Source organism: Alternaria ventricosa, assembly GCF_023758065.1.
Source record: "Alternaria ventricosa strain BMP 2768 chromosome Unknown scaffold_2, whole genome shotgun sequence".
In the NCBI taxonomy this organism is placed as follows: Eukaryota; Fungi; Ascomycota; class Dothideomycetes; order Pleosporales; family Pleosporaceae; genus Alternaria; species Alternaria ventricosa.
The window spans coordinates 1,954,332-1,976,802 of NW_026055682.1; the positions used below are offsets into that span (position 1 = coordinate 1,954,332).

At 52.9% G+C, this 22,471-nt stretch overlaps 5 protein-coding genes across 5 annotated transcripts; 3 read left to right on the forward strand and 2 right to left on the reverse strand.

Moving 5' to 3' along the window:
* Nucleotides 1–1,161: 1,161 nt before the first annotated feature.
* On the forward strand, nucleotides 1,162–3,242 carry J4E93_001647 (uncharacterized protein; the record flags this gene model as incomplete). The annotated part of the gene is made up of 3 exons (XM_049339597.1): nucleotides 1,162–1,657; nucleotides 1,714–2,093; nucleotides 2,145–3,242. The coding sequence occupies 3 exons, from the start codon at nucleotides 1,162–1,164 to the stop codon at nucleotides 3,240–3,242; spliced, it is 1,974 nt and encodes a 657-aa protein (XP_049203554.1).
* Nucleotides 3,243–11,591: 8,349 nt separating this feature from the next.
* Nucleotides 11,592–12,891, forward strand: J4E93_001648 (uncharacterized protein; the record flags this gene model as incomplete). The annotated part of the gene is made up of 3 exons (XM_049339598.1): nucleotides 11,592–11,894; nucleotides 12,031–12,679; nucleotides 12,740–12,891. 3 exons carry the CDS (start codon nucleotides 11,592–11,594, stop codon nucleotides 12,889–12,891), a joined length of 1,104 nt encoding a protein of 367 aa, XP_049203555.1.
* Nucleotides 12,892–13,126: 235 nt separating this feature from the next.
* On the reverse strand, nucleotides 13,127–14,367 carry J4E93_001649 (uncharacterized protein; the record flags this gene model as incomplete). The annotated part of the gene is made up of 2 exons (XM_049339599.1): nucleotides 13,127–13,851; nucleotides 13,899–14,367. 2 exons carry the CDS (start codon nucleotides 14,365–14,367, stop codon nucleotides 13,127–13,129), a joined length of 1,194 nt encoding a protein of 397 aa, XP_049203556.1.
* Nucleotides 14,368–15,386: 1,019 nt separating this feature from the next.
* On the reverse strand, nucleotides 15,387–16,214 carry J4E93_001650 (uncharacterized protein; the record flags this gene model as incomplete). The annotated part of the gene is made up of 3 exons (XM_049339600.1): nucleotides 15,387–15,406; nucleotides 15,750–15,816; nucleotides 15,870–16,214. 3 exons carry the CDS (start codon nucleotides 16,212–16,214, stop codon nucleotides 15,387–15,389), a joined length of 432 nt encoding a protein of 143 aa, XP_049203557.1.
* Nucleotides 16,215–19,587: 3,373 nt separating this feature from the next.
* Nucleotides 19,588–22,074, forward strand: J4E93_001651 (uncharacterized protein; the record flags this gene model as incomplete). The annotated part of the gene is made up of 2 exons (XM_049339601.1): nucleotides 19,588–19,897; nucleotides 19,949–22,074. 2 exons carry the CDS (start codon nucleotides 19,588–19,590, stop codon nucleotides 22,072–22,074), a joined length of 2,436 nt encoding a protein of 811 aa, XP_049203558.1.
* Between the last annotated feature and the right edge of the window lie 397 nt (nucleotides 22,075–22,471).

Sequence of the window (22,471 nt, forward strand, 5' to 3'; positions counted from 1 at the left end):
CTTGCCGTCTGGTACCCCTCTTCCTTCTTGAATTGCTGAATAGGAGTACTGTATATGGGAGTACACCGGCGGTGCCGGACTTCCAAGGTTGTGTGGCGACTCTCGGTAAGTGGAGTGAACCACCTGCATGGTACCTAGGTAACCTTGGCAGTCATATACGACGCGGTTTCCACCAATAGACTAGTATCGTAGGATTTTAGGATGTGACGAGCCCGTGGACAAGCAGGTATGCAGTTGAGTGCTTTTGCCAAGCGCTTGGCAGCGTCGGTTGAGAAGTAAGGGCGGCCGTTAAGAGAAGATGCGACATGGCAGGGGATTGTTGAACGTGCCGACCGTGCCGCTAGGCTCTGGCGCCCGCGGCATCCATGGATCCGCCGCCCCTCTCAATGGCGGCCACCTGCGACTCTATGTGCAACCCATCCCACGCGTAATTTACTCTACACATGACCTTCTAGTCTACATTCCACTGGATACTACTCGGCTACGATAGTAACGTCGAGAATTCCATTTTCGTGGGAATGAAATCTTGGCTCTGGATTCTGCGTGGCGACAAGATTTCGTGCAATAAGCACTGCGCCGCAATCATACATGTGAACACGCCAGAGACGCATTTATCCTTCCTACGCCAAGCCACCTATGCCGTTCCTAAACGGACGAATATGCCATTGGATCTGCATGCACAGCTCGCTCAAACAGTACAATCGGCATTCTATAGCGGCTTGCAGATGTTGTGCTGCCTCCTGCTCCTTGCTGCTGGTGTAAAGACTGGGAAGTTTCCATTGGCTTGCAACTGCCGCGAGGCTGCCCCATGCCTCTGCGATTTGGAGCATGGACAGAGCCAAAACCTACCCCATTCCAGATCAAGAGTCAAGACCACGTTCTCCCCACAGGCCCGTCGACTTATCCCGGCGTCTATATGCAGTCCCTGCGTAACCTACCTGCGTCCCTTCGCTGTTATATCCCCGTTCGACACTCACTGGCTGACTCCACAGTGTGTGGCAACATGTAGAGCGCTCACACATGAATCATGGACCTCAGTCGAGCGGGAGAAACTGAAAGACCATTTACCGAACGGATAAAGATAAAAAAGATAAAATGGGAAGGTATCCTTTTGCTGCTCCTTCACTACATCTACCTCGTATTCACCTCTTGGCTTTCACCATGGCGTCTATGCAGCGGGTAACCACGTGCTTTCTCTTGCTCATTTCCCCGGCGGCTATCCTTGGCCAATCTTCTCCTCTTCCTGATGTCGAACCTGCAGCTACCTTCGTCCCGGCCGCTTCACCAGCAGGGGCACCACTTCAGGAATCCGAAAGACTGCAATTGACTGACGCGGTCATCGAGCGTCTCGCGACCGATGATGGGGTTTCGGAGTATGTCGAGTACTTCGCATTCGATGACAGCACTGCTGCCAGTGATGCGCGTGTACGACGTGCAGCCTCTGCATCTTGCAAGACGTTTCCTGGTGACTCAGAGTGGCCCCAGGAAACCGTTTGGGACATCTTCAATGTGCTTTTAGGTGGCGCACTCATTCCGACCAAGCCCATCGCTGCTCCGTGCTACGATACGCAATGGGGCAAGAAAGACAGTGCAAAATGCACGGATATCGCCAATAACTTTACGAATCCGCTATTCCATGAGGCTGATCCGACGTCAAGTATGTGACTACTTCCGTAAGCGTATGCAGACTAATTGCTGACGTCGTCTTTCTAGACATGTGGCCTATCTATCAGGGCAGGACCTGTATGCCCAAAAACGACACTGACGGCAAGTCATGTACTCTCGGCGGATATCCCGAGTACGCGGTCAAAGTCACCAATGTGGCGCAGATCCAGCTTGCTATCAACTTCGCAAGGGCGACTAATCTTCGCCTGGTCATCAAGAACACCGGCCATTGCTACCTGGGAAAGTCTACTGGAGCTGGAGCATTGAGCTTATGGATGCATAACATGGAGCAAATTGACTTTCTCCCGAATTACGAAGGCCCGGGCTATTCAGGACCGGCGTTGAAGCTCGCCGCTGGAGTCAGAGTCAGGCAGGTATATGAAGCTGCGGACAAGCATGGTGTCACTGTCCTTGGTGCCATCTCCTGGGTAAGTATTCCTTGGTCTATCGTTCTTATACAAACAACTCACATTCAACAGAGCGTCGGATATGCTGGTGGCATGATCACGGGCGGAGGCCAAAATCCTCTTGCTGGTGTTTACGGTATGTCAGCCGACCACGTTGTCGCCTTCCAGATCGTAACGGCCGCCGGTCGTTTCATCACAGTATCGGAAGATTCCAACCCTGACTTGTTCTGGGCACTCCGAGGTGGTGGTGGTGGTACCTTTGGCGTCGTAGTGTCGGTCATCATCCGTGCACATCCTAAGATCAATGTCGTCACTGCTGGCTGGCAAATCGATGCTTCGAACAACAGCCTTGAGGACTTCTGGAAGGGCACCAAGAAGTTCTTTGACGTCTTCCTCGACTGGGCAGAGTCAGGCATGTACAGTTTCTTCATCATGGGAAATGAGCCCAAGCCATTCCTCAACATGCGCTTCCTTTTTGCAGCGAACCATACGGCGGAGTCGTACGACAAGACCGTAAAACCTTTCTTCGACTTCCTCGGAGAGAACAATATCACGCTTACGACCCCCCATAAGCGAGTGGCTCATACCACCTTCTACTCTGCCTACCAAGCGACTTGGGGCGCTAACTCATTCCCCATCGGCTTGGACAACACAATGGCAGCGAATCGCATCGTTCCTCGACGCAACTTTCAAGAGAAGTACGACCAGACCTTTGCGCTAATCAAGGAACACGTCTCTTCTGGGAAACATCTTCTTGGCTACCACAAGGCGCCCAAGGAGTACGCAAACACCAACAATGCTGCCAACCCAGCGTGGCGCGAATGTGCCTTGTTCTTGATCACCTCTTCGAACAAGAAAATGGATCACTCTACACCAGAAGCTCTCGCCCTTGTGAACAAGGACCTTCAAGAGAACATCCTACAGCCTTGGCGCGATATTACGCCCGTTTCAGAAGGTGGTGGTGTTTATTTGAATGAAGCCACTGTTGGAGAGCCGGACTGGCAAGAGTCATTCTACGGTGGGTATTACCCAAGATTGAGCGAGATCAAGAAGAAGTGGGACCCGACTGATGTCTTCTACGCGACCACTGCCGTTGGAAGTGAGAGGTGGGTGGTTCAAGACGGAGAACAGGGTGTTCAGACTCAGAACGGAAGATTGTGCCGGGCCTGAGGGAAGCGAACTGCAGACAAACCTTTCGTAGCTACAGCATAGAGGCCAATCATTAGACATAGTAGCTCGAAGCGTCCTTCCTGATCTTATACACGATGCGCTGAAATATGACTGTGAAGCTATGACGATATTCCTTGCATGACACCAACATGCACTGGTCCACACTCGCACGGCCTCATCGCTTTCGGGTGGTGACATGAACAGACAGCATTGAAGATGTAACCGCACTAAGAAAGTCACTACTCAACGGTTGCGCACTTCTCTGTTCCATGTCGGGATCTCGGTTGCGATATCCTTGTGACGACGACATGAAAGTACGGCCCTGGCCACATTGCTTTTAAGTACTCCTCTTACATATTGAGGAGTACCTGGGCAGGGAATTGGCGACAATGAAAACTCGTGATAAGCCGCCCATTCTGGGTCACTACCCCCAAGATGCAACGCGCGACCCGAATTCATACAACGCGGAACAGGGCCACCTGCTCAAGCTGTAGGCCACTTTGCAACTCCGATTAACATCGCGCCTGTTGAAAGAAGATTTTCATTTAGTCTTGCAACCCCTCAAAAATAAGTTGTGTTCATCATAACATGTGTCAACACATAGATGCCTCGCTCCGTCCGTATTGGTTGATTCCTTGCACGTCTTCCTCATCCCTTCGCCACCAAGATACCTCTATCATATAACGCCGTGACGATACTCACGCCTCTGCCCACGTCGCGAGCGAGCGTACTACTGCTGCAGAATTCGTCTCCGTCATTCTTATACAAGGTCTTCAGCCCATCCTCTTCGCTCCACTCGCCCACCCAACTAGGCGCCGTACACTCGCAAGCTTTTTTCTCCTCATATAATCCATGCGCGTTGCAATGTGCTCTCGCTTTGCTCACGTCTGTGAGCGCTGGGGCGAAAGGGTGGCCTGCCAAAAGTAGCTTGCCAGAAGAATCGACGAAAAGGTTGTCGACAGTCGAAGGTGCACGAATATATTTTCTGAAATACAAACTGATCGTGTCAGGGTAGAAGCTGTAGAAGTTTACGCCCATGGTGGAGGACGAGGCAACGGCAACAGTCGTCGAATTGAGCATGGCAATGCCGTTGGCGAAGGGGACGTGCGTCAACGTCTTGGTGTGCTGCAGGTTGTGGATATCAGTATAGACGACACTACCTCCAGGAATACCAGAAAATGTTTCGACCTGTGATATGAACGGTGAGACCAATGCGCCGATGTAGTGGTCATTGGTTACTAGTAGCTTCCCATCTCCCAAAGAGTGTATGGAATTTGGCGTATGGATCAACGGATGTTTCAGTGTCTGCACACATCTGGCTACCGCATTTTGGACGGAGACTTGGAACACTTCGATGAGATTTCCAGAGTTGCGGGAGTGGTTGACGACATATAGAGTAGAAGTCGCGGCATCAAATTCGATGCCCAGAGGCTGAAAATCCGCCGCGTTATTATAGTCATTCAGAACGAGAGGCTTTAAAGCGTCTGAGTCCGGAAGGTTGGGCGTTGAATAGTCATAGATCCAGATATGTGGGCTATCGGTGCCATCTCTTTTATCCAAAGGTGACGCAAAGGCGCCCTGCATATGTAAGCCCTCGTTGAAACTATTTTGCCCTTATGGGCAAACCCAAAGGGCGGCTACGCACCATTACCGTGTTCCACTGATCCCTCTCCGGATTGCAGCTCAAGAACGCAATACCCATCTCCTCTTCCACCAGTACATCCTCGCAATTGCGAAGCCGATCGCGGAACTTGACTTCGTAACTCTTGAAGTGGTTGATGTTTTTGAAGTTCCCTGGTCTGTTTGCGAATATCGTGGAGAACGCGAGATAGCGGTCGTATACCCACGGCGCGACGATGGCGATTGCTGCGATAAGCAGCTGCGTCACGGGTCAGTCACCAATCGTCAATCACCCTCGAACCGCTGTGTTTCAGACCAACTTACGATAGATCGTGTCGCCATGTCTACAGGAGCGCGTCCTAGCCCGGCGAATACTGTTGATGTAGTAAAGATGGCCGGCACGGTCGGGCACGAAGTTCACTGTGCTAAGAAGTCGCCTTGACCCCACCAGAAGAGGGGACAGCCATCCTCGTTTGCGTAAGATTCGTCAGCGGCTCTCCAAGGTTTGAGTAGTAAGCATGTCGGTGTTTCCTGCTGTATCGGACCGTTGGCAGCTTGGGCGTTGTCGAGGAAGGCGCGACTGCACAGATGCCGAGGCGGAGCAACAACCTGACGTCATGACCTTTGAGTGAGTATCTCCAATCCCATTGACACACATTGAATGCACAAGACCCCCATATAGCGAGGTAGCGTGTGGCTTTGCACCTAAACGTATGTTTTCTAGCTAGGCTGTTGTTGTTACTACTGCAGCACGACTACCTGGGAAGTTTGACCCGACTCGGCAAGGACAGGAATAAGCTCGGGCAAAGTCAACACTGATACAAGCTTAACTGTCACCCCCAGAGAAGTCGGTTTGTGAGCTATCCAGCTTTACAGACGCGCCTGGACATCTCCCGGGATTGGTGCAGGTGTGCACGGGTCTTATATCTAGGAAACTCTACACTAAAGTCTAGTAGTCTCTCTAGATTCGGGAAGGATTAGGACTGCTCCTAGGTAATTCTTCGACTATCTAGTAATAACTACAAAGCATGCGTGTAGGTACAGTCGTGCTGTGGGTACATTGCTGGATATCCAGATCTTTTCTAGTGTCATTCGTTGAACAGTAAGGCCATGGGCCATAGTGACGAGAGGTGTATCCTCTTCGAACTACCGACTGTAGCGAGAGTCCTCGAGTGCATGATATATACGTGCTCGTACAAACATTCGCCTCTCATCATATACTCGTTGTAATAGTGACATGTTGCATCTGATGAGAGAAGATGCACGGACTGCCGTGAGATCTTTTCTGGGCACTCTATGTGCTCGCTAGTGTTCGAGGTACATGGCGCGCATCCGCAAGAGTGTCAGTGTACCTCAATCTGACATACTGTAGCTACGTTGTGGGCAAGTACTCGTACCCAAGGCAAGTAGAATAACCTCTTCCGTCTCTACAAGTTCAGATCTGCGAATCATCCGAACGGTTCCTCCGGTACGTCCGTAGCCTGCAGATGCCGAAAGATCAGTATATGTCATGCTTGGTATGGACGAGGTAGTTTAGGCTCAATGGATTGGCCATGGGGTGATTCTGGATCTTAACACACCGTCCTTTCCGAGACTCTGGTATGATCTCCGATGCGATCGCCGTGCATTTAAGTCAGACCCATATGTGTATCGGCCTGGAAATATTCATGTTGAAAGATGGCGTCTGCACACAACGGGGTAGATACATGCGTTTGATAGTGTGGAAAGCCGGAACGTGAGCACTAACACTGCCGCTCGACAGTGACTGACAGCTGACATTTATGAATGGCAAGGAACAAGTTGTTACTCCATGCGGCCTGTGCCTGCGAAATAGGTAAGTGCGTAGGGGGGCCGGGTCACTTGTAGGATATACGTGCGTCGCCGCTTGCCAACATAGCCATCGATGTTGGTTTGCTGACGAGACGATTTTGAGCAATTTTGGTAGAGGCACAGGACGCCGAACAAGAAAGTTGCTGGGAGACAAGACGGACAACTTCTTCGCTGGTTCTACACACCTGCCCTCAAACGTCGACGTGAGAAGACTATCGGCCACGCGCGCTGCATGAGGCCAGCGAGCGGGTGTGTGGTCCAATGTGAACATCGTCTCACGCTCTGTAGCTGACCGAGACACGAAGGATGTTCAGGAACGGAGCCGATAGGGGCGTGGCTCGCAGTGGCTTATTGGCTTGGCGACAGTGTTTAGAGTGTTGGGTGCCGTGATGGCGAGACAGTTGCAGCGACTTCCAGGCTATACCTCCGGCACTAACGCACTGCGCAACGAGCCCACCTCCATGTTCAACAGGACAACACAATCTCTACATCACTATCCGCACCATGGAGGGGTAACGCAACTTCCAACGCTTGCCGGAAAGTTACGTTGACAGCGCTGCCCCTCGCGACATGCCCTGTAGCGGCTGCGTTCTGGCGCTGCAGCGTGAGCCTTGTTGCCGCGCAGGGGGCAGGCTTTGGCGAAGGCGTTGGGGACCGCGCCGCCTAGGGACAATCGCGTCCCGTTTTTTCTGGCCAGAACGTCGCTCGATTTGGCTGCGTTTTATTGCATTGTACAAACCAGTGCATATCCGGCCTATCATAGTCATTCCGCCCACAGATCGTGATTTGGTCGAAAGCTTCTATTACCCGGATCGCGTGCCAGTCATCAGCCGAAGAAACGAGTTTGGCTTGCACGGGGGCCCCGTCGTGGCTTATTAGCTACTAGCATATCAGGCATGGGCGCCGGAGGCTTGAAGGATTCGCTGCTTGCATGGCAATCATCATAAGGGCCGGTCGCTCCTGGTGCCTGGACACGTTCTGGCTGCTAAATAAATCGACGAAAGGCTGTTTGTACCGTCCTTCTGGCTGCGATCGACATTGATAAGCAAGTCCCCCCAGCTGGCCGTCACTCTTTGCCTTTTCCTAGTCACCACCGTTACCCTACCCCTGGCGGCCCGCAAAAAGCCCTCGGACACTTGCTGAACCACTGCAAGGTACCCGAATCTGAGGTTGGACAAAGTATCTAGGCAGTCATTGACAGTGGCGGCAAACCTCCTGGTCACAGCAACGGTACCTACGTACGGCCATGGGCCTCCGGATTCCGAGCAGATTCTGCGGTTAATAATAGCATCCTCGACTGCTATAGTACCGTTTATTGGAGATGGGTTCTCAATGTTTCGAATGCGAGTCGGTAGCGATCTTGTCGCACCATGCTCCCCTGCCAACGCGGAGGAGGCAACACGAAAACCGCTGCCGCGGTGTCCCCTTATATCTTCGAGTGTCACCACGCCTCGGCCGTCAATTTCGCGTGCTGCTTCTGCTGCTCGTCGTATCTCTATCCTGCAGTTCCCAGGCTGCCCCCGTATCCGCAACGGAAGCCTATGGTGATCGACCGGCCCTGCTGGTGGAAGACGACCTTGCCTGGACGGGATCGGCGTTATACCTGGATCTCAGCCCACCACCCACCGCGTCGCGATTGATGCCTCCTCTAAAACGCGACAACGATGTTACCCACACACCCTCCGCAACTCTTTCAGAACGCGCCATTACAACCGACTCTGATGGCTCTGGCACCGGTTTCAAAGTCCCCACGGCATTCGATACTGGCCTATCAAATAATTTCACCAACACATGCACAAACTTCCTTAATCGCCTGCGTCAGAGCCAGGAATTCAACGACTGCCACCCTTTCTCCTTGTTATTGCAGGTATGGTACTTCGATAATACGAGAGAGAAGAGTTTGACTAATAGGTACCATGTAGACATCAAGCGGTTTCTTCGACGCCTCCAAATCTACACTACGCATCACACAGACGCTCGATGCAACCTGTGGAGTAAATACAGCGCAATGCAAACCTATCCTGGATAATTTCGCAGTGGAGCTGCTATCGGAAACGGCATGCAAGGCCGACTACGACACCGACAATCCCCTGGTGCTACAGGCTTACAATGGCCTCGTTGCATACCAACCGTCTTACCAGGCAAGCTGTTTGCATGATGACGAGGGAAACTATTGCTTTGCGAACGCCGTCAGCAACATGTCATCACCGGGAGATGCATACCCATACTACCTACCCATTGGCCAAGAATTGCCTGGCGGATCACGGCCAACCTGCAACTCTTGTTTGCAACAAGCAATGGGTGTATTTGCTACTTACAGCAACAACGCCACACAACCTCTTTCAAAAACCTACACCTCGGCCGCTCAGCAAATATCAATAGCATGCGGCTCGACATTTGTCAACGTCACGGCCGCCCCACTCAAAGGGGCTGCATCGACGACCACCACTACAATTACACCCACGATAAGCTTGATCTTAATGTTTTTACTTTACTTCTTCTAGTGATGGAGCGATACCCTATACATTCTATACTTGTAAATACTTTACCTTAGTTCTTATTGATATCCAGGATCCACTGGTCATTAGCGACGGCGCTTGGGAGGTTTCTTTTTTGGCTGTCTTGGATCGTTGCAAACCTGGCGGGATAGTCATGGGGTCCTTTGGCCCATAGCGTTGGCTTTCGCCGCGATCGGGCCTGTCGAAGCACGACGAGACACTTGGAGGTGTACAAAGTTCGCCATGATGGAGGCGCCTTTCGTCTACACCAGTAACATTGCACAAGCTGTGATCGAAAGATCAGAAGTCAGCTACACAAAAAGCAATTTTTTGAACTTGTTTCACGAATACCAGTATTGAGCGCTTGATCAATGATTAGATGTGAGTCTTCCGGTGTAATATGAAGGGCCATGGCACAACCCATGAGCCTGGGATTCTTGGTCACCGACGCCACATACCCAGGTAATCTATCCGTCACGATCGCGCCCTTTGGTCCGCTCCCGCTGACGATTTGCTTACACCCTGTCCCCGTCGTTGTCATTTCGTTTCGGCCGACGCATTTGTTTCCGAAGGAAAGGAAATTACAGCATAGTGCGCGATGGATATGGTGACTCTAAGCAAGGCGGACAAGGACGACATGTGGATCTGCGAACGTCACACGTCAGCGCATGTCCGGCTGTGGGTCTGATCACCTGCTCGGCATGTCTTCTCGATCTCCTCCGAACAAGCCTGAAACGTGGCGGACTCTCGTCACGTGCTGATCAGCCTTGCGGGGTGCTGTGATTTGACAGAAAGCGGTCGCCTGGGACGTTACACATCAACGTTGTGCTTCAGCTTCCCGTTGTCGGGCCTTCTGTACAACGTCGATGACATGCGCTTGATTTGCACTATGGACTTGACTGCGTCCATGTCAAGGCTGGTTGTGGTGAGAAATTGCCAGGTCGGCCGGCATACCCCCTGGACCAATTCAGCAGAACAATGATGGTTTCCCGCGCCGCGGTGGAGCTGTGGACCATCCTGTCATCTCCAACGCCTTCCATCCTTGCATGGATGATCCGCGCAGCCGTTGGTCGTCAGCTGTGCCAGGCCAGCCTCTTCCTGGCTCTTGTGTCAAACACTTCATGCGTTTGAAAGGCCCGACCAGTCTTCTGTCAGCCGTGTCCCATGCACTTTCTTGTACCTGAGACGTCCAGCTTCGCCGCGACGGTTTGCTATGCGTGTCCCTCTCACTCCTCTCATTCCCTCATGACTTGTACTCGTTGACAAAGTCGATATTAATCGGGCTGGCCTGTCTCTTCATCTTGCTTCACGGCCTAGTCACTCTCTTTGTTGCCACCACGCTCCTTACACACATTCATTATCAACGTCTTCTCGAACACTTTCCATAAATCCGACACCGTTCCTTGACCGCTACCTCCACTTGGACTGATACACGACATTCCACATCTCGACTCTATGATGACCGACGTCATGGCTCAACGAAGCATGTTATCCGCGCATGCATCCAGACAAGACATTGTCAGCGCACTACTTAACGATTATGGCAACTCTTTTGGCCGAGGTGACGCATCTCCTTCAACCTGGTCACCTGTACCTGCGGACAAAAAGCTTCCTGCGCCTCCGCCACGATCAGATAGCATCGCACGTAAACCGCTTCCAGCTGCGTTGAGAATGGAAGCAAAGTTTCAGCTGAGAGGTAAGCAGGGATCACGCAAATTCTATTATGGTGGATTGCATCCGTGTTTGGGTATTCATCAAGCGTTTGCTGATACAGACTGTGTGTCTTACTGCAACCTTGATTTCGCATGTCAATGTGCTGTCTGCGTGGTGATACATTATCATTGCTTTGCCGTCGCTTAGGGAGCCGCATGAACAAAGCCAAGATTTTGTAAACCTGAGCGAATAGTGCTAACAGGGAATAGATGACCAGGACGCACCTGTTCTTCCAAGAAGTCCGGTACCAGGCTCTCCACCTCGACCCAGGAGAAGGATCGAGTCACGTAGCCTATCTCGCGAATCTAAGCCAGCATCTCTCAAGCTTACCATCAGCAACGGTTCGACAGCGACTGTTCCCTCTACCCCAGCACTCTTGGCACGATCAGAGTCTCTCCCTTCTTCAGCGATAGAGGGGAAAGATCTTCCACCTCCACCACCTGCAAAGTCCGAGAGGCGGAGGTCGGTTAAGCAGTCTGACACGGGAAGCCAATCGTCAAGGCCAGCGGCGGACCTCGCGAGAAACGATTCGCTTCTTTCCCAAGGCGAAAGCAGAGACTCTACGGAGACGTCTACGACAACCACATCACCAGTTATTGGGCGTAAAGCAGTACCAGATCAAGGTCTCAAAAAGTTCAAAAGTCTGGCAGAACTGAATAACGGACCGCGAGGGAGGAAGGGCGCTCCCATGCCCCCCACATCAGCGCCCAGAAACTTGAGCGTGGATAGCCAGCGATCAGATGCTGTCTCAAGGAAGGGCAGTGTCGACAGTCAAGCAAACACGCCCGAGGCTGTCGCACCTCAGCCCGCCGAAAAGCCACGAAACACGGAAGCAGAGCTCCCACCGACACCAGAGGAAGAACAAGACACCAAGGTCCCTGCACCACCCAAGAAGGTCTTCACGGGTCTTCCCTCAAACCCTCGTGTCAAAGCCCCGGCATCGCCCCTTCACTTTCGCGGCAAAAGCAGCTCAGGCTTCAACGTCTTGAAGGTATATATTTGCCTCCCCTTTCCCTCTCCAGTACTTGTACGGTAGTTGTTGTACTGCGTTCCAATGTTCGCAAACTCAAGGGTACCTGGATCCTGTTCCAATAGAAGAATATTGTATGCTGACTGAAATCTCTTAGGCAACGAGGCCGGCTCCTCCAATCCCCACGATGCAATTACACACCATTACGCCCGAGATGACACCTTCCCCGACGTTGAAGCCAGTCCTGGCAAAGAAGGATGCTGAGATCTCTCCGGTTTCCCCACTGCCACCACCAAAAGATGAGAGACGGCCTTTTAGCTTTGAACCTGCTGTTTCTACCACCGAGCCCCAGCAACAGCCAACAGAGCAGAAGGAAAACCTCGCAACGTCGGAATCACCATTTCAAGCCGCCACTCCACCGGCTGAGACGCAACTACCCATCCGCACCACATCACTAGACCCACCCGAACCATCCCCGGGCTTCCAACGACCCACAAGTGCCCCATCATCCCGCCCAGCATCATCCGACCTCCAAGATTACAACCTCTCCCCCTTCCCGGGACCTTCGGTCCCAACATCGCCCGTTGACGACTTGCGCACAGAATCAGCAACCCCACCCACACCGCCTCCCTTCGAGCCCCTAACCCGCCGACCAATCCCTTTGCCCGTGTCTTACATTCCACGTATCACGCCCGCACAACTCTCCTGCTACACAAGACATTGCCATAACATCTGGTCTAACAATATTTTCCAGCCCATGGGCTGCATGGTGTGCCGTGAGAACGACAAAGATAGGAAGTGGGCGTGTACGTGGTGTCAGTTGCGGATTTGCCGTAGCTGTAGTGAGGATCTGAGGGCGATTCCAGGCAGAGACTTGGGAACGCTGATGCAGAAGAGAGATAAGGGGGAGGTTATGGCGCCGGGAATGAAGCTTAAGGAAGACAGGTTTACGATGGTTGTTGAGGACATTGATGGGGAGGAAAAGGGAGAGGGAATGGATAGTGATGGTATTGCGTAAGGTTTCTTTGGGTTTGGCTTGGGTTTTCGGCAGTACAGGCGCGCGTTGGATGGATGAATTGCTTCATCACATGACATCACATTTACGCAAGGTTGGAGTTGGATGGGAAGTTATACCTAGAATGCTGCGCATCGTTTAGCTAGCTTGGCGGCCTTCACGGCCAATTTCATTACCGTATTGAGTCAATTGTATCTTGCTGAGCCAGTGATTTACTTTGTAGTCTTTCATATATCTTCTACTTTGTCTCCTTCATTTCCTGTAGTATCCTCACAACCTGCGGTAGAACCTTCTCCGCGTTCTCACTTAAGCGCGCAGCTTCCCGGCCAGTATTGGTGTCCTCGACGTTTCCAAAGAAGGTTTCCTCGCCCCGGACACCACCCATGTTGAGTATCCCAATGGGCATCTGCATGTCCTTTGCTTTCTTCACCAGCCGCCAGGCAGAGTACGTTGCAAGACTACTTCCAATGACGAGTATCCTGCCTGCTGCATCGACTGCCTCTTCAGCAGCGACTTTTGTGGCAGCGGGTATAGACTCGCCGAACATTATAACCGCAGGCTTCAGCACTCCGCCTTCGCTCGCCGGGTCCCAGGCGCCATCCTTGTCGACCTGTACGTGGACTTTGCCTCCGTCTGCGCGCTTTGGCGGCTTCTCCAGGCACGTCGGACATGGTGGGTATCGGAATGTGGTGTACGGGGCGTTTGGCACGTCGACGTCACCGTCTGGGTTCGACTTGAGCCCTTTCTTGCGGCGCTCGTCGGGATTCTCGGTGTCTAGGGCGCCCGCTTCGATCATGTCGGCGAGAAAAGCGGCCCAGGAGGGGTTCAGGGTGGTGAGTTGGTTCTGAAAAGACCGGCGCGAGTATTCGTTGCGACAGGTGAGGCAGACGAGGTTGCGCAGGTAGCCGTGCAGCTCGATGGTGGGGAGGTCTGGGTGCGCCTTTGGGTGGAACGAGTCTACATCTGCTCAACCCGTTAGCATGCTGTCGAGTTTGCCAGAGAGCACCCACTCTGCGTAATGATACTTCCAACAACACCCATGCGCCCCAGGTCCCCGCAAGCCTCATGGGCCTTGTTTGGCTTCGCCTTCTCTAGGTTGGTCCAGCCGAGGAAACTCCTCGCCCAATACCTCTTCCTCGCTTCGTGGCTGTCGCAGAACTCGTGGAAGTACACGGGCCGGTACGTCTTGTTCAGTGTGTAGGTCCCGTTGGTGCCTCTGTAATCGGCCAAGCCAGACGCTACCGAGATACCCGCCCCGGTAAGCAGCAGCGTCTTGCCCGCATGCTCGCCACGATCGAGCCGACTAGAGAGCCTCGACTGCGCCGCCCTCGAAGGCGTACTAGACGTGGACAAGGACGGCGACAAGAAGTCGACCAAAGCCGCGATGGCACCGCTCGCCGTCGTCGCGCTCGCAGGAATCAGCTTAGGTGCCGGGAGGGGATCGGTATAGGGAACGCGAAGCAGGGGGGCTCGGGGCATCGCTCAATCGCACACGCTCAAACATTGTAACATCTCGCGTGTACCTTTGCAGAAACCAAAGGGCAGATTTGGGGGCCAGCAAGCGCGCGTGCGGCCGGAACGGTGGTTATGTCATGATACCTTCTTAGCGCGGCACCATCGAGGCCCGAGATCGATTCCCAGCCTGCGCGTCAACGCGCCCACGGGTCTTGGTGAGCGGCGGATAGCTATCTTGCCGCTGCAAGAATACGTATATTTGGGGGCTGCAAGGTGCTGCGAGATTGTATTGGGAGTTTGCGGGGTGAGGTAGAATATAGGTGCAGTGAGGCTGAGTGCGTGTGGGGCTGTGCTGTAGCTGTCACAATAACGACTGAAACATGACAATAAAGCGCTTGATGAGGGGTTCTGTCATGACTTGTGGGCGATTCCATAGTCGACGCAGCCGAGTCTCTGTGGTTACTACCTAGGTAGTATGCTGGCTGAGGCTGTTGTTGATTGTCCACGTGAAACGTGCCTATTTTCAAATATATACAATAACGGGCAGGACTAGCTCCACATGTTGGACAATATGACAGCCATTGCATAACATGGACGCGACGTGAAATAAAGTGGAAAAAAGAAATAACATTGACAAGAAATACATGGCTACATCATCTACAAGGGCCTTCTCCATGCCCAAGTGCTGCCATGAACAGCATGTACTGGAAACCTCGAAAATAAAAAACGCCAATTAAGCCTTCTCACATCCCCGGTCCAGATGGGAATAAATGTCCGGTTCCTCCTTCCTGATTACAGTCCTCCGTACAAATGTCGTAGGCTCAAGGGGTATAAGGTAACTGCCAGAACGACTGGCTAGAGTCCGTCATCGAGTTGATGCGTGGCTGAGAAAGCCATCAGAGAGGCTGCCCGTGGTATCGAATGTTTCCCCATGGTGGGTATTGGTACAAAAAGAGACTGCTTGCCGCTTTGAAGGCAAGCTGAGAGTTCGTAGCGATCGTGACAAGGAGATGTAAAACGGATAAGAGACATTGAGAGAAAAGTCAACCAGCTGGCAATGACACTGCGAGTCTATTGCTGATGCGAGAGGTGATGCGAAGCGTATTGCATCGGCTGCTGCATCGGCTGCTGTATCGGCTGCTGCATCGGTGGGTGCATTTGTTGTTGCATCTGTTGTTGCATCGGCTGTTGCATGTGATGTTGGTGTTGTGGCATTGGCTGCAGCATAGACTGGATGCTCGGTACCCGTTGCTGATGTTGGTGTTGATGTAATGGGTAGCTTTGGTATGCGGAGTAATGATTTTCGGGAATTGTAGTCATGCTATGCATTTCCACGTGGGGATCCTCTTGTTCTTCTTCCAGGTCAGAAATGCCTACGCCACTATCTTCATGGTCGTGGTAGGTACCATTCTCGAGCTTCTTTTGTGCCGACCTAAAGGCCTGAGTGAGGTTCTTGAGACCCTTCTCCATACACTGAGTAGAGTCAACACAAAATGCCTCAATAAGAACGAACTCACACGACGTACCTTTGTCTCTACCAATTGCCATTTCTCTCCAACTCGGGCAGCCAACATGCTCCACATGTCCCTTCGCACTTCCATATAGGCTTGCGCCAGTACGTCCAGCTTCACGCCGTCCCACTGCTCTGCATTTTGCCTCTCCATCAACCGTTCGTGCCGTTTGCGACAGGCATTTGGAGTCTTGGAAGGGAAGTGCTTCGGTCCAATCTGGTTCCAGTTGAGGCCTTGAGCCCTGGCCTGAATGAGCGTCTCGTCATCTCTAGCGGACCAGGAGGAACTGCGAGTTCCGCCTGCGGCCGATGCGGTCGACACAGAAAGGCGGTGCGCCGGGCCCTTTTCAATCTTAGGCATGTTGACCAGTTGAATGAAAAGACTAGTAGGACAAGAAAGTGATGACAAGAATGGAGATAGGAAATACGCGGCGAGGAGGAAGATGTGAGTAATGGAAGCGACCGAGTAGCGTATTATGATTAGGGGACAGTTGGCGTAGGAGAACGAGAGCGACGGATGAGGAACGACAGGTAGGAGATATCCTTGCGAATAGAAATGAAACAACTGCTGTTCGTACCTTTGGGTCTGTATTGTCTGAGGCTCTATCAAGGGGGCATGGCCGACATCTTTATACAGTGAGCCGCATACAGAGCCTCCATCCACGACAAAGACCAGTAGGCCACTCGGAGAATTGTTTTGAAACCAGGACATGTTTCTGTAATCGCCGGATCGATCTTCATCTACCGAGAACGGCATGTGCGGCTAGGCGAAGAGGAGGCTGTTCACTGGGTCGTGGCTCCAAGCGCCATGAAAAGGGACCAGGGCAGGCCCAAATTGGGCCTGTGAATGGTCGAAGCACAAACCGTGAGCGGTTCGTCCCTCGAACAAGGAAGGGAGACTATAGCGGAAGCGCCTGTTTGAGAATATCCCACTGTGTTCCCTGATGCGGATGTGTCTAAGAATATCCCCGCTGGCGAGTGGTGGAGGGGCAGCGATGGAGGGGAAAGGGCGGCTAATCTGATTCGGCGAGCGCATAGGGCCCAAATAAAGACCTTGGCAAGCGACACAAGGGCAAGGGGTGCCTCATCTGGTCGAACACCTGTAGGATGTCGTAGTCATCAATAATCAGTAGGGCTGAGCTCGGGGACCTGCAGATGGATGCATGTGCAGAACGTGGAGTGGAAGGTCAGCAACCCGTTCCAAAGAAGTTTTCGAAACGGCGCACTGAGCTCAGGGAGCTCAAGGAAACCTTGGGGGGCTTGAGAATAGCCGACCCCCAGACGCAAAAAGAACATGCGGCCGCCCGATAGCCCGCGAGGCGCTCACGATAGGCGCGGTCACTGGATGGGCGAGTGTGGGTTGTGGGTCTCAGCAAACAAGAATTCATATCACAGCGGGACCGCGGGAAGAACCGAAAGCACGTTTTGTCCAAGGCTCCCATGAGAAGCGCCCGCGAACTGCTGCCGGCCGTTGCTGTGCCTCTGACGAACTGGAGCTTTGGAGATCGATACCTGACGTGCTATAGCAGTGTTTCGCAGGTGCGGTACCGCGTCGCTTGCAGCTGCGTCGGATTCGACGGCACCTGCAACGCAGACCTGTGTGGGTGCAGCGATGCCGCGCTCTACTACGTAGGTATTCTAAGTATGGGCATAGCCGAGCGGTAGATGACTAGAAGATGCGTTTTGGTAGTGCTCCATACAAAGGATTTCTCGATTCGACAAGCGGTCCCGTCGCACCAGAGAAGCGTTCGTCTGATGCTGCAGCGTGGCCTTTCACACAGCCCCAACCTCGGCATCCGAACTCACCAGAATCGATAAATCGATAAACAGCATGCACCAAGCCTCCTCACCCCAACATCGTCACTTTTTGCGATTCACCATTCAACCGCGGAGAGAGCACTCCGCACCGTGTGCCCGGAGAATAGCAACAAGAATTTCCGAATCGAAGTTGGGTGTGGTCCATCGAGAATAGCAACTGCTCAGTACCCCAGCGAATGTGTCTCGGTACCCAGGTAGCTGGTCACTCTGTTGAACCAACCATCAAATGCCTCGATGGTCCTCTCCGATTATGTTGTATGCTTTGCAACCATCGTAGCACGCGCGTTCGCTTGGTTCCCAACTCGCTCAGCATGTCGGATCAACTTCGGGCTTGCATAGCTACCAGACCAGAGTCATTCGTGGAACTTGGGGTTCCGCTATGGCCTTTCGCTGTCGATGCACGAACATTCGAAAACGCTCAGACCGTGAGCCTCAATGCCACAGGCGGTTGGGCCACTTCTCATGAACTGTGTACCTTCAGCGTCTGATGATTGTGTAGTCACGTCGAAGGTGCTCATCTTTGTGTAGAGCGAAAGCATTGCGTTGATGTTTACCGCTCAGCGCTTTCAAAGGGGCAAGAGTACTCTTCCAAAGCACCGCTTCCAATTGTCCCCTACTCGGCAAGAATTGCCCTTGATCGACGACTCAGATTCAAGTTGAGCCAGTAGCTCGGTTGGTGTATGCTAAGATCGCATCCAATACTCCATCTCGGTACAGTTCAATTCGCATAATGCCGGTGTGTTTTGAACATGAGATCATAGGTCCACAGGCGCGGTGGTTAACGGAGAAGAAGCTCGATGGGTGCGCCGGAAGCAGAAAGGGGAAATGCCAGTGCAGCCGAGGTCGCCTTGCCCCTGTCCATCATCGCGATCCTCGTTGTCGTCTTCATCTCCACCCCACAATCCCTTCATCCACTGTCTGAGCCAACGGGTATTTTGACATGTGATAGGACCATTGATGTGACTGAAGACGAATACATTCAGCTACGATCATGGCTTCGACGCGGCGTGCCGCATGACTGCTATCGCCGCACGTGGCGCATTGGATAAAGCCTTCGCAATTTACACTCGATTAGATCGGATCGTGGTACACCTATACAGGCAGCTTGTAGGAGACGGCCAGCTTGGCAATACAACGACTTTATACCCCAGTCTTGAACTTAGCACTCCACACGGGATACGAAGATCAGTTCAAGACCAATCACATTGAATATACACTAGGCACGTACTTTTCTTCGTGAGCGAGGACGTTCCTCATTGTCCTTTTTCTGTTAAGAAGAGTTGGTTTGCCTCAGGCGTATGGCGCTGCTCCTGGCGGTTGTGCAACAGCTGCAGTCCCTTCCAAGATTGTCATGCGCCTTTTGAGCATCCGATCATTAGCCGGCCTAAATCCTTGACCCCAGCATTGCGCCTTGACGCACGACAATACTACTCGGTCTTATGCCTGTTTCCGTCCTGCGCGTTACCCACCGTGCCTATCACTATACAACACCATGGCTAGTGCATGCTTAGTTTTGGTAGAAATGCGATATCCACACCGGCTTGGTGTTGCGGGGTTGGATTTGGCTCAAGCAGGGGCTCTCTGTACAAAGGACCTTCATCTCCTTCCCATGTCTCACTGAAGGCTACCGTCCTGCTTGACGCTCACTCGCTGACCTAAAGTCATTCCTTCATCATGATTCCCTCTCTTGTCCTATGTTTCTCTACACTCGCCGCTGGTGCTGCTCTTCAGCGACGTAATCCTGTTCCAGCTGGATATGTTGCGGCACCATATTACCCAGGTAAGTTTTCGGAGACAACATCGATCGACTAGTTTTGTACCGAGCAAAGCGATACTGATTTTACATAGCTCCCCATGGAGGATGGGTATCGGACTGGACTGAGAGCTACCGAAAGGCATCTCTTCTTGTTTCAAACATGACACTTGCCGAAAAGACCAACCTCACGGCCGGCAGTGGAATCTTCATGGGAAGATGCGTCGGAAACACAGGCAGTGCAGAGAGAGTAGGCATCCCTCAACTCTGCTTGCAGGACGGACCCCTAGGTGTCAGAAACACGGACCACAACACTGCCTTCCCTGCCGGCATCACGGTGGGAGCCACATGGGACAAGGATCTTCTCTATCGTCGTGGTGTTGCGATCGGCGAAGAGTTCCGTGGCAAGGGAGTAAACGTTCATCTCGGACCGTCGGTCGGTCCGCTAGGTCGTAAACCGCGTGGCGGTAGAAGTAAGTGCATCACTAAAAGCCAGCGTTGGTGTTTGGGCTAACAGAATACAGACTGGGAAGGTTTCGGCTCAGACCCTGTTCTCCAGGCTTTTGGTGGAGCTCTTTCCATCGAAGGCATCCAGAGCACGGGCGTCATAGCCACAATCAAGCATCTGATCGCAAACGAGCAGGAAGAGTACCGCATGTACAACCTGGTCAAGCCTGGCATTTCATCGAATTTGGACGATCGCACGCTTCATGAACTCTATCTTTGGCCATTTGCTGAGGGCGTACGTTCCGGTGTCGGTGCTGTAATGATTGCTTACAACGCTGTCAACGGAAGTGCATGCTCGCAGAACAGCTACTTGATCAACGGTATATTGAAGGAGGAGCTCGGTTTCCAGGGCTTCGTCATGTCTGACTGGCTTGCTCAAATCTCCGGTGTCCCTTCGGCGCTCGCAGGACTTGACATGTCCATGCCTGGGGACATCCACACCATTCCACTCTTTGGCAACTCTTACTGGATGTACGAGCAGTCGCGTTCCATTCTCAACGGATCTCTCCCGGTGGACCGCTTGAACGATGCTGTCACACGCATCCTTGCCACCTACTTCAAGATGGGCCAGGATCAGGACTACCCGCGACCCAACTTCGACGCCAACACTCAGAACGCCGAAGGTCCTCTTTACCCAGGCGCTCTTATCTCGCCTCAAGGCATCGTAAATGAGTTTGTGGATGTTCAGGGCGACCATGCAGAGGTCGCTCGTGAAGTGGCCCGCGATGCTATCACGCTCTTGAAGAATCAGGACGGCTTGCTTCCTCTGTCTTCCAACGGTACCCTGAAGATCTTTGGCACTGACGCGGAGAAGAACCCCGATGGGATAAACTCGTGCGCGGACCAAGGATGCAACAAAGGCACACTAGGAATGGGATGGGGTTCTGGCTCAGCAAGATACCCCTACATGAACAGCCCCATCGACGGCTTCAAGACCCGAGGCGCCGACTTTCAGTTCTTCAACACGGATTCCTTCCCTGGAAACTCGAATCCATCGCCGAGCGACACTGCCGTCGTCTTCGTGACTGCAGACTCTGGCGAAAACTATATTACTGTTGAGAACAACCCAGGAGATCGGACTTCTTCGAACCTCAACCTATGGCACAATGGCGATAAGCTTATCAGGGACGTAGCAGCCAAGTACTCCAACGTTGTGGTTGTGGTACATACCGTCGGTCCCATTCTCATGGATCAGTGGCACGATCTGCCTTCAGTCAAAGCTGTCCTCTTCGCCCATCTGCCTGGCCAAGAAGCAGGGGACTCACTGATGCAAGTTCTGTACGGCGATGTGTCTCCATCAGGCCATCTGCCGTACACTCTGCCCAACTCTGAAGATGATTACCCCCAGTCTTTGAGCCTTGTCGGATATCAGATTGGGCAACCACAGGATACCTTTACCGAGGGCCTCTACATCGACTACCGCCACTTCCATAAGGCGAATATCACACCTCGTTACGCCTTCGGCCACGGACTCAGCTACACGTCGTTCTCATTCGCCAACGCGACCATTACGCCAGTAACTCAGCTTACAGCCGCACCGCCAGCTCGTCCCGCGAAGGGCGAAACACCCACCTACTCAACGGCCATCCCTCCAGCTTCCGAGGCGTACTGGCCAGAAAACTTCAACCGCATCTGGCGCTACCTCTACTCGTGGCTCGACAAGAACGATGCCGACGCTGCAGCCAAGATTGGCAACTCGACTTGGACGTACCCATACCCCAGCGGATACTCGAATGAGCAGAAACCTGGTGTACCAGCTGGTGGTGCACAAGGCGGAAACCCCGCTCTCTTCGACACGGCATACGACATCACCGTCAGCGTCACCAACACCGGGAGCCGCGCGGGCAAGGCCGTCGCACAACTGTACATCGAGTTCCCCGACGAGAGCACAGTCGACACACCCGTTATTCAGCTTCGTGACTTTGAAAAGACGAGGGAACTGGAGGCTGGGGCTAGCCAGACGCTTAGTTTGAGGGTCACAAGAAAGGATTTGAGTGTGTGGGATGTAGTGTCGCAGAACTGGGTAATTCCTGCTGTTGGCGGTGATTACGGAGTCTGGATTGGTGCTGCGTCGGATGATTTGCATCTGAGGTGTGGGACGGCGAGCGGAAGCTGTGAGGGTGATTTGGACAGTCCTGTGTAAATTGTGGTTGTTGTTCTCAATTCGATACCCGTTCGATCCTGCTTTACCAAGATATTTGGCAGCTCAAGCGCTGCTCTATGCTTCACTCGTGTGTTTAGGTACGGACTCGACGAGGATTGAAAAGGAGGATCACCGCTGATTGGCCAAAGCCAGGGAAATTACGAGGGAATTGCGCCCACATGCGACATGATTGGCGTGGCACCGACATGTCATGCGTGGCATTCGCGTGCAGCTGCCAATGGCATCGGAGCCTTTTTCTTTTTCTCTCGTGGTGCCGACGGAGATGGTCGTTGTCAGCTGCCAGACGATGCGGCATTTGCAATGAGCGGTGTATGCAGCGAGAGCGTTTCAGGGGCTGGCGGAGGCAGGCAGAGAGACGGAGCGCCGGGTGTCGAAA